Source organism: Topomyia yanbarensis, chromosome 3 (assembly GCF_030247195.1).
Source record: "Topomyia yanbarensis strain Yona2022 chromosome 3, ASM3024719v1, whole genome shotgun sequence".
NCBI lineage: Eukaryota > Metazoa > Arthropoda > Insecta > Diptera > Culicidae > Topomyia > Topomyia yanbarensis.
In genome coordinates this window covers 414,589,941-414,602,179 of record NC_080672.1, presented here as the reverse complement: position 1 = coordinate 414,602,179, position 12,239 = coordinate 414,589,941, and the positions used below count along the sequence as shown (strand labels likewise).

General features: G+C 37.6%; 1 protein-coding gene across 20 annotated transcripts in view; it reads right to left on the bottom strand.

Annotated features, from left to right (window-relative positions):
* LOC131691248 (sorbin and SH3 domain-containing protein 1) overlaps positions 1–12,239 on the bottom strand; it is a 410,190-nt gene that overhangs the window by 185,433 nt on the left and 212,518 nt on the right. For 15 of the 20 annotated variants that reach the window (XM_058977505.1, XM_058977502.1, XM_058977500.1 and 12 more), the window contains one exon: positions 7,234–7,293. The exons of the other annotated variants lie outside the window; for them this stretch is intronic. In XM_058977505.1, the coding sequence (XP_058833488.1) occupies positions 7,234–7,293 (60 nt within the window). The remainder of the gene's footprint in view (positions 1–7,233; positions 7,294–12,239) is intronic. 20 annotated transcript variants of the gene reach the window in all.

Sequence of the window (12,239 nt, the reverse complement as noted above, 5' to 3'; positions counted from 1 at the left end):
CGATGCTAAATTTACGAAGATCGTAATTTATTCATGTTTATACAGATTGTCGTTTTCATAATTTCATCAGCACGGCACGGAAACATGTCTTGTGCATACATAAACCATAGTGTCAGCGCTCAACGACGGACTTGGCATCGTCAAAGAGAATGCCGGTCCTGGCTGACGATAAGACCTCTAAACTACGACTTGCCGTCTTAATTACAATTGACGTACGGTGCAAAACCACACAGATAAAGGGCAAATAAACTAATCTAATTATAAACAGTGAGAACGTGATCACTTTTAGAGATGCTCACCTGGCAGGCAGGCAGGTGATGTTCAGATGAAAGCAAATCAAGCGACGAACGAAATTCATCTCATTCGTCCAGCCTGCAATAGAAGCTGACGATGACCTATCCAGGCGAGATTTAGATTTGTTATTCATCTATTTTTAAAACGTTACATAAAATCTGACCACCAGCTGCGCTGGTCCACACGCCACCCACAACATTGTTCAGCCCAGCCAGCGGTGTTTTTCTTGACCGCTTCAGTTCTACATTGTTGATTTGTTCTCCGCTGCGTGTACAAATGCGGCAATCGACTTGCTGGCATCAGAAGAGATTAGAGATTTTTTTTCGACTGAGGAAAAGCAGTATCAAAGGAAAATGTATCTACATTTGAACTGGAAGGACGGTGTTTGCTTTATCCGTTTGCGGGTGGAACTTTTCCTAAGATGCTTCGGCAGATAACTGAAATATTGCTTTCTTTTGTGTATTATGCAGTAAATAAATCAGAAGGTGAAACTTAAAAAGTCGTGATAAAACGTAAAACAAAAAACGGACATTAGAACTTGATTGAAATTGATATCAATTATCTGACCTGAAAATATTCCTAGCTTAAATTCTTCCGTGGATAATTCGATATCCAGCTGAAGAGCCCAAGTGGAGGAATTGTTGCAGCAAAATAGTGCTTTGGTGCGTTTAGTTTCTTTCCACGCAGCTAAAGTTGCTTTTTTATAAACCGAGCATTTCCAAATTAATTCAACAAACGCTAAATCTATCCTAGATTCTCGGCAACCGGCTGCCCAGAGCAATAAACACATGATAAAACTTCTGAGAGTTGCATAGATCGTATCACTTATCAAGGTGGATCCACATTTGTGTGACTCTTTACCCTAGCCTATTAACAAAAACTACACACCAAAAAAATCTGAATTTTATCGTTGACGTAATTGCAAACATGACACAATTCAACAAACCGTAATTTACGAAACCGTGTTCCATTTAATTTTACATGAAACATATACTTTACATGCCCGATGACATAAAATTACACTTCCTACCATTCAGAACAAACGTTGTATGTGGAGTAAAATTACATGATTTACGAAATTAAGCGTCATGTAAAATTAAAATCAAACGTAAAACTAAGTCATTTTTTATGCTCGTATATGCCAGGGTCAGGAGACGTAAATTTACACTATTTTTTCTAGGTGTGTACTTCCGGTGACAAACTTGGAGATGCAGAGGTATACACGGGCTTCACAACAGCGTTTGTTTAACTAACATTCCTTTTCTTCCCCGATGAGTGTAAGGACGTGAAATATTTAACCGTGACAGATATTCGAGAGTTTGCCAAGATTGTAATATCCTGTCTAAAGCAGTCAGTGGCACTACTGGCGACAAATAATTCACGAAGGTCTACCGCGTCTACATGCCTGCCCATAAAGTAGAGATCGATGGTGTGATCACCGATTCGAGTTTGTTATGCATGGATCTACTGAAGCACGAAACTGGCTACTTCAAGAACCCCAAGGCTTCTCAATCAGCAAAGATTTTCAATGGCAATCGTACAGGTTGGAACAAAATAGGATGTGCCATCAAACTCGTATCTGCTATTTGTACCGCGCGTCAGGTATTGCACTACCGATAAGAATAAGGTGGCAAGTGCGTACAGATTCATTGGAATGATTCGTGTATTGGGAATTCTTAAAAGTGTGGCTTTGTTGTGGGAAGAGTTCACATAATCTAGTGGTATACCGCGCGAACAATCAGCGCCCGGAGAAGCATTCATAAAAGACGCTTTAAGCACTCTTTTGCAGAAATATTAAAGGGAGCTACGTCAATCAGCACGACAGATTATTGGTTCAGGAAGAGCACGACTCTGACCATCCACTTGTTGGGACATCTGTTACTACTACTTAAAACCATAGGCAGATGGGATTCCTTGTAAAGGCTGAAAAAATTCTCTTGGAAGGCTGCTAAAAAACTTTAAGGAAGTGCACACACGAAACCAACGTCAACAGCCTCTGGTCTTAGAAATTAAAGATCCAACGAGGAATTTTCAGCGCTTCCAGGATCACCAAAAATCTCAAGTGGCTCTACATTTCAACCAACGATTCATCTTAGTGTAAGACTGATTGGGCCTAGGTTAAGCACCGGCAACTTTGTGTTATCGGGTAACTTCTCCTGGGATCAAGTAGACTTAAATTCTCTTGATCATTGGTACAGCTTTGATGGTTGTCTGCTTTACTGTCCTTGAATGTGGTCTGTCCCATTTATATTTCTATGAAACTTAGAAAACGAGCGAAAAGATTCATCTTATAAAAAATGAAGTCAATCCGTTGAATAGTTTTTGAGTGATCGTGTTCGTCAATATGAAAAACACGGTTTCGGAGAACGATCGATCTATTGGTGTGGGTGCAAATACGCGCGAGGAACACATGCAACACAAATGCAATCTCTTTCAATGCAAAATCTTTGCTGGCTTGAGCAGTGGGTCTTTGAAACGGCCAACTTCGGCAACTCCAGCAGATCAACGCATGTTAAACGGTGACTACACCATTTATCTCAACGTTATATGCTGGTACATAGACAAGGTACTTCTTCGCAAGGATCTTCTATCAAGCAATACTGCTTTAGACAGGAAATCACAACTTCGAGCTTATTTGAGCGAACTTTTGAAATTTCGAATGCGGCCTGTTCCATTGGGTCTTTCGAAATCTTTTCAATATTAAGTATCAGCTTTTCTTCTGGACCGAAAATAGATGACAAAAGGTCCGAAAAAGTTCAGTGGGTAGTACTTCACGACAAATCTTGCTTGAAACCCAGTACCCCATCAAGTGGGTCTTTCTCGAAGCTGCCCGGCACAAAGCACGAACACGAAAAATTGACATCTTTTCGAGGATTATGAAAAAACTTAGAAATTTTAAATAAAATACATTCATATCAGTATGGGCCTTAGATAAAAGGGGTTAGTAAGTAATTGATGATTGGACCAATTTTGAAATCCACGATGGCGACTTATGTTCCGAATAGGCTTGACGAGTAGATGTCAGATGTGTACTTAAAGTCGCACCTAAATAACACTCGCTTCTAAAACATTTTCGTCAATCTCATTCCGAAAATGTTAATTGAGTTTTGGCATATTTCGCTAAATCGGACGTCGCCATTCTGGGTTTCAAAACGGCGCATTCCAAAGGACTATTTTATTTTAGCCGAAAAAAAAAGAGATAATAAGCGTCAATTGAAAAATCTGCGAAATTTTTTTTGTAAAAACCTTGTAGATTAAACTTGGATGTATACACTACGTTTCGGCTTTAAAGCACTTTCATCACATATTTTTAAGTAACTAATTTGTTAATCATATTAAGAAGAATGATTGTTAACTTGAAAACATGACCTTCTAAACATTTAATTTAATGATTTAAATAAAAAATATCCTCCAAGTTTTTGCATAACGATTTAGCAGCGTTATTATCTATAAATAAGGGTTACTACATGCATTTCCAAAAGCAGAATACTCCGTCATTGACAGAGCATCAGCGATCTGTTTGAGAAGTCTGTTTAGGCTGCGCCAATTACAGAGCATTCAGTTTGACCCTTCAGTCGTTTTACTTCACAATTTTGGGTCTCCCCATGAACGCACTTGAACCGATATTAACGAAAATCCGCAATTGTTTTTACTTCTTGTGTTTGATGAGCTTCCGGTTCCTAGTGCTAGTTCTTTTGAGTTCGAATTTCGAAATTCTTGTGTTTGTTCATTTTTACAATTTTGGATTGTTTGCCTATGACTTACGTTGTAGTATAGTGTAGATTTTACAGGTGTTGTTGATGTAGCGCACTAGAACTGCGATCCACCAGACGTGTTTTGTTTTGGTTGTCATTATTATGATCGCCACGGAATTTTAGTTTTCCATATAGTGTTTCAATAAATAAAAGTATCATTATCATCCTTTTTTATATCATGAGCTGTTCTTTTGCATTGTAAAACGGTCAATCCAAACGATAGTTAACTTTATCATTTCTGAATATCGCCAAGTTTCTTAAACGATGGTTTATATTATATTATGAACTTACACATATTGAATCATCGGTTGTTACACTGCTCTAGCACTTGGAGCGAAGCCAGTGTAATGCGGATTTCCCAAATAACCGACACCAAAGATCCGAAGCAAAGTAGCTGAGGATTCGCCAGGCGAGGTGGCCACCGACCCGCCGTTGGAAGCGCTGGCCCCTAGCAAGCAAACCTGTGATCCACTCGTTTGCCCGGATTACTCAAACAAATAATTAGTTTAAGTCCGGTTGAGCGACAGCGGCGTCAGACAGCACAGCGCTTCAAGTCGCAAGCGATGTGGCGTAACTAATTAATTTGGGACCTTTAGTAGTCGCACGGTACAAAATTATGCCGAATGAACTTATTTTTCGCATAGTGTGTGTCCGTAATTGTGTACGTTTCCCTGTAGATAAAAAATGATAAATGACCTCTAGTGTAATCACTTCTCAGAATTATGGCAAATGTCCATTGTGCCTAATAACCCCCAGTTTACGCAAAATTAGAAATCATGACCTTCAATCTGATCAGTTCAAAAAATTATGCTAAATGACCATTATGCCAAATAATTATTTTGCCAAATGTTCGTTATGCTAAATGACCTTATGCCGAATAACTTTATGCCAAATAACCCAGACCCATTTAATACGTTACTACGATAATTGGAGATGTTTTTCGCAATGTTGTTTTAAAACAACGTTGCGTAATTAAGGGACGATCATGGTATCTATCAGTTGCTATCCGTCGTCTGTGATCTGTGATCTATATTCGATAATCTGTAATCTCTAATCTGAAATCTGTCTTTCTTTTCAATTTGGTTTCTAACCAGTTCATACAGATTGTCTATCTTAGTTATTCGACTACTAAAATCGAAGCTCGATTCCAATTCCACCGATGATGGTGCCCTCTTTCACAACTGCAGGTGTGCGACGCTATTGTTCAAAAAAATAAAATAACTGTGCGTTCAAAACACGAACCGAGCAATACAATAAATTCTTGCACATTTGTTTAGATTCGTAAATCATGTCGTTAGTCACTGTTTTCCAAAACAATTTTACTCCTCCCTACGATGCTCAACCCAACTTTCGACCGGGTAGGTGGTGGCACGGATGTTCGCGTTTCGCGCAATTCCTCTTACTACTACCATTCTGAAAACCAAAGAAAAAACACTGGCTGCACCTCACGACCTCTAATTTTAGATACAAATCTTCTCATTCGATTCGTTCCATCAGATTGTTTTCTGTCGAATGTATACAAATCTTATGCAACCGTCTCATCAGATTTCGGCAGAGTGTAGCGAGCAGACGTCACCTTAGAGCATCACCAGCGGTTGTTCTACAAAGGAACCGGATTTTCGCGGAACCTCAAAACAGCAACAGTTAAATTACCAAAAATAGAACTATAATCATTATTATTTAGTGTAAAATAACATCAGAAGAAAATTTTGCTCGACGTTTCGGCGCTAGAAAAAACCTTCATTAGGGAGCATAAACTGTGGTAAGTTTCTTTTCAGCAACACCAACTTTGATGACATTTAAGAAAAAACAACTCTTTGTAGACATTATGATGCCATTGCACTTATATTATTCACTAAACTTCTGAATGGTTCTGGCGCACAGCCAATGTTTATCCAAGGTGGGAGCGCAACCGAGGTGGAAAAACAGTACTTCGTCATCGCGGCTAAGAATAAGAAAATCTTGGTGTGGTCATAGTCTCGCCGCATCAATTCCACGGATCAGAGTTTGTCTGTGGGATGTTTATTGGATTGGTGCACACGGATGGATGGATGGAAAGTGCGCGCCAGAGGAAAAGCGTGACTAAAATGAGTTCATTATTTTTTTTTTGCTTATTCCTCTGGCAAAGTTTTTACGGTTTTGAATGGTTCAACCGAGTTGATGCTGGCTACAGACAAAAGTGATGCCGAATTTGGGAAATCAAATCAAAATAATAATCGACCGATAATTTTCTTGGTAAAATTTGAATTCCTTGTTGAAAAAGTTGTTTGTTTGTGCAGTGTTTCCTAGCAGTCAGGATTTGTTGCTATTTCTGATCTTGATTCGGAAATGATTTAAGGTAACTTTTCCCCCTAATTACAAATATGCACGGCAGCACTGCACCGCCCACGTAAATTGTCCTACGGTACGACGACGAAGCCGATGAAGGGCACACGACGGTGTGTTTCGCTGGAATGAACCGGTGGCCGGATAATTTTGATTGATTTCGACAGAAGTGTCTAAAAATAGTCCGCACTGATTTGTCAGAAAAGCTATTTTAAACCATTAGCCGGCACATTTGGTTTCTGGTTTGATCGCATTACGTTTTCCCTTGTTATTTATACGTTTCATTAAAGTTAATCGTAATGCAGATGGATTTTGGAGGATAATGTTCATTACTTTCCAGCGGAACTTAACGAATCAGGATTGGCCTACCGAATAATTATTAACTTCTAGTTAGGGTCTATAAATCTCACAAACCACCATAACAAACTAAGTCAAATCTGCATCCTTCTATCGTTTTTGGCAAACATTTAGTGGACCATTGGCCGACCATGGCTGAACGTGACTAATCCAAACGGATCGCACTGCTGCGTGCCTAATTGAAATATTAGCTCCGACAGGTAAAGTATCTGCAGTAAAAATCTAGACAGTTACGGATCTGCTGTCGTTTCCCTAGGTACTTTCGCCAAACGATCGATCCACGCGCGAGAACACTAATGAGGACAAACGACGGCACATGACGAAACATGGCAGTTAATTTGTCTAACCATTGCTCTCTTTCGCACTGTCTGTCTCTCGCTTACGTATTCAAGCCATAGAAAAGGCGGATCCACGATAAGGGTGAAAGAGCAACACAAAAGGTACGGTACGGTACGTGATTCTTCTTGTTAGTGGCAGTAAACAAAACTAATACACTAGTTACCTGATCCGGTGGCCCGTGCCTTGAATTTGGGGCCAATCTTGAACGACTGCTGCCGGGATTCTGCGAAATCAGAGATGACACTCGGTTACTAGACGGGTTCACAGCATGGTGTTGGATCAAACGGCACAAAACGGGTTTACGCGGAGGGGGAAAGGCAGTTCTGTCACGTGATGTGTTGTGTGGGGGGTTAGCCCGCCTACTGTTCGGGGGAGGGCTGGAGTTGAAATTTCGCTGAGAATGGTTTTCATTACAGAATAGATGCAAAAGTGACGTTTTACGTATTTAACTCTGTGTTTCATTTTGTGTTTAATATTTTTGGATTCTGACGAAGGGTTATTTATGGAAATTTATTAAATCGTGCTGCAACTCTAAAAATTTCAAATACTTTTACTTTTTATCAAATCAATCTTAAGGGAGAAGGCATAGCGTAATTGGTAAGTAGGTTGCATTGTACGCAGTTCACCTGCGCTCGGTTCCCAACCTCGGTACATAAAAGTAGTAATTTATCTAAGTCTCAAAAAGAGGAAAATGATCTTATCATTACATCTTCTATAATCGAAACAAATTATCTGGTTTTTGTAATTCACTATATACTAGTATACAAATAGTTTTATCTGCAATTTACTTACATTTTAGGAATAAAATTATGTGACTAGTTATATCTAATTGTTATGAGTTGTGTTATCCTTTTAACAATCATTTGCTGTCTATTGGATGTTTACCTTGTCAAATAAATTTTGGTATTGATGAATTAATGGTAAAAATTTCAATTATTGAAACATAATATCGTAGTTCACGGGATTATATACAAAGTTGTGGTGAAAAACGCTTTTAATCCACCTCACAGTGTGATGAGACATTTCTTATAATTCTTATCACTCTCTTCGGATATTATATCGTTTGAGAACATTTAGAACTTGATGCTTCGCGATGTTTTTGATAACACATACTACATGGGATAGTGGCAGGACTCAGAGAATCGCTCAAATCAGCATAGGACAACATCAGTGCTAGAAATCTCAAACCAAATCAATGGGAAAGCGAAAAAAAGGCCCATGAAATAGACATACCAACGAATTATTGTTAATACTCTGTTAATAAAATATCTATATTGTGGTGGGAAAACTGAATTTTCCTAAAGGGGTTATATATTGTACTGAAACAAAAAAAACGATTTTTTTAATCGATTTGAAGTTTATATTTTACTCAAATTTCCAACGCGACTGAGAACAAAGAAATCAACGCTTTTTCTTGAAAAGGGCGATACTAGCAGTGATACCATTCAAAGAAAATCAACAGTGAATATTTCCAGACTTGGTTTTATTTCCTATTTAAGAACTATTGTGTTTTTTGACATTCTAGCTTGCATGATTCAGTGATCGAAACCCAAAACTTCATAAAGTATTTGAAATTATTAAATTAAAATTTGTTTTTGCTATTGAAATTGACAAAATGATAGTATCGCCCCTTTGGCGATTGTTTACTTTTTCGGTCCCATCTATCAGCATTGAAGTATCGCCCTTACGTTTTTTTACAATAACTACCGTTTTACACCACCGATTTCGTCCGGGTTTTTTCAATAGAGATCATTGTTACTATTTACAGCTGGTATCAGTCTGATAATCCTAAAAAATACGAAAATAACAGTTTCGCCTCTAAACTGCTAGCAAAAAAAGTATCGTTCTGTTTGTTTGCATGGAGCGTGGAGGGCGAAACTTTAAATAAGCAAACAAAAATACAGTTTCGCCCGTTGTATTTTTTGCTGTAGTTTAAGAAAGCAATATCGTAGAATCAAAATTTTTAGGTTAATTTGTTGCGTTTCAAAGCCCTCATTCGCATGTAAGAAAAAAGCCCTATGTTTACATTTGTAAGTATCGCCCTTTTCACAAAAAAAGCGTTGAAATGAAATCGCAGCTCCTGATATCACGCTATCTCTGAAGTACATGCGTGCATAGTTTCAAATTTTACTTCGACATCGACTTTTTCTAAAGGTGACTTCCCAGTAGTATTCTTGATTTGAATTATTATCGCTAATCCTAATGCCAAAGAACAAATAAAAACCTCACGAAAACGAACCGTTTGGGAAAATCATCATCATTACTGGAACTTTCATTTTCACGAAACTTTTCGATAACCTTCCGTCACTTGCGTTAATGCACTGGGTGCACAGTAGGGTGACAGGAAAAAATGATCCCTATCGGCCCACCTCTGCGTCGAATCCTAGTCCCACCAGGAGTACTTGCACCAAATTTGAAGCAAATCGGACAAGTCTAACTACCGGACCAACGGGCCTGAAGTTTGTATGGGAATTTTCAACAATTTACATGGAGAAAACCCACCAGCACGCATTTTCACCGCTAGGTGGCACTGTATGCATCGTATTATCACTGTAAGTGAAAATAAGAAGGATAATTGAATTGTCTACAACTTCGTCGAAGACTGCAAGTAAATCCGACTTTGTTAAAAGAAGTTATTAAACTTTTAACGAAGTGATGTCTGAGTCAGTTTTGCATGGAGCCTAATAGTGCATGGTTGTGTATCAGTACTCGATTCACACGAACTAAACATTTTTGTGAAATGATCGTTAGGTTTAGCTCAATAGTATGTTCAGAAGAATTATAGTAGATAATACGAGTCATGCTTTGATTAGAAAATTTTAGTTCCACCTGTTACCGCATAGAGGGCGCCAACACTAACTTTTCAACGGAAAGAGATAGAAAGTTGGTGTCTTCTACAAAGTTATAGAACAGGCATTTTTCAGTATTTCTTCTGAACATCTTGATACTCTATCTCTCTTCTATGAAAAGTTAGTAGTGACGCCCTCTATGCGGTCACAGGTGGAACTAAAATTTTCTAACCAAAACATAACTCGTATTATTTATTATAATTCTTGTAAACATACTATTCGGCTAAATCTAACCATTATTTCACAAAAATATATAGTTCGCGGGAGTCGAGTACTGATACACAACCATGCACTGTTAGGCCCCATGCAAAACTGACTCAGACATCACTTCGTTAAAAGTTTAATAACTTCTTTTAACAAAGTCGGATTTACTAGCAGTCTTCGACAAAGTTGTAGATAATTGAAATATCTTTCTTATTTTCACTTACAGTGATAATACGTTGTATACAGTGCCACCTAGCGGCGAAAATACGAGCGAGTGAGTTTTCTCCATGTAAATTGTTGAAAAATCCAATATAAACTTCAGGCACGTTGGTCCGGTAGTTAGACTTGTCCGATTTGCTTCAAATTTGGTACAAGTACTTCTGGTGGGACTAGGAATCGACTCAGGGGTGGGTCGATTGAGTTTTCAAAAATTCATCATTTTTCTGGGCAGTCTAGTGCACAGTGCTCTAAAAATCTAGCGAAATCGTCTTAGGGCACCAGCGGGTCTGTAAAGAATACTAAAAAATAATTTCTATTCCATAATTTTCAGTTCAGCAATTCGAGAGTTCGTGCTCACCGCAAACCATGAAAAATAGACTACGTTGTGAAGCGATGATCACTATTTATTAAAAAATCACGGTTAAATAAAAAATAAAACTGTTAAAAAATTTCAAATAGTTTATAATTTTCACAAACCTATTAGGAAAAATTGTTTAATAAGCTTTCGCAATATTGTGTAGGAAAAAAGCTGAAAATTTGAAAAGAAATCTGAGGATTATGATTTATTACAGAACTCTGGAATTTTCTATTGGAAGGTTTTCAGGCATGAATTTGATATTGATGCTATTAGACAACTGTGAAATCAAGACCAATAGATCAGTTACATATCAGGACCCCATTCCGACAATTTATCAAAAGTCCTCATGATGTTTACAACAACAGGTTATCAATCTACGGATCAGATAATGTTATTGTAATATTGAATCAAATCAGTTTGCATCAATAAATTTTCAACTCCAATCCAATTTTTTTTTTGTGTGGTGGGGGGGGCTGTATGGTGTTAAAACCTTCTCTTGGCTACGCCGTTGCTTGGAGTTATTTATTTCGCTTTTCATTTACCGAAAGGTTTCAGATCGATCCGATGGTCATAAGTTAGAAAAATTGCAGTCAGAAGGTTCGCACAAATGAACATTTTTGCACTGATAAGTTATCAAGTTCCTTCCAGATAACTTGGAAGTGTTCGGTGATTATTTCTAGCGGTTGTAGATAGAAAAATGAAATACAAAATTCGATTTATCGAAATAATGTTTGGCTTATTTCAATGGATTATTACTATATTGAACAATAAATAGGCGACAAAAGGTAATCCACAAACAACAATCCATAACTTTTAAAGTATTCAAAATAGATATTTGAAGTCTTCAGTAAAGTTATTCGCAAAAGTAAGAGCTACCAATTTGCTGAAGGCATCATTTCGTTATAATCACTTCCAAGAAAATTTGTGAAAATATCTCACTCATAGGGGGATTAATCAGCAAAAGCACAATACCAAAAGAAAGAGCATATTACTTCCATTAAATTCTCCGAAGATACTATTGACCTAAAATAAGCCGTTTTGGCGTTAATAATAGATTACATGTTTTTGGTGATATTTCTGGCAATGGGAAATGATAAAAATCTTTCGTCCGCATTTAATTATAAATATATCTTTTGATAATAGTCCGATAATAGTCAACAATCTATAGCTTGTTCGAAAGGTATTCGTTAAAGCTGTCGAAAAACATATAAATTGTTAATCTGTATAGTCAATTTCGGCAGATAATTTAAAAAAACTGCAAAAAACGCCATTTTTACGCATTCAAAAATTCATATCTTGACAACTAAACATCAGAATCAAAAACAAATTAATAGCGTTCATACTGTTTTTTAGTTCTTTCATTTAAAATTGGTTTGGATAAGATTGGTTCAGCCATTGCTGAGAAACACGAATGAGAATTTGTCCGTTACATACACACACACAGACACACACACACACACACACACACACACACACACACACACAGACATTGTCCCAAATCGTCGAGCTGAGTCGATTGGTATATAAGACTCGGCCCTC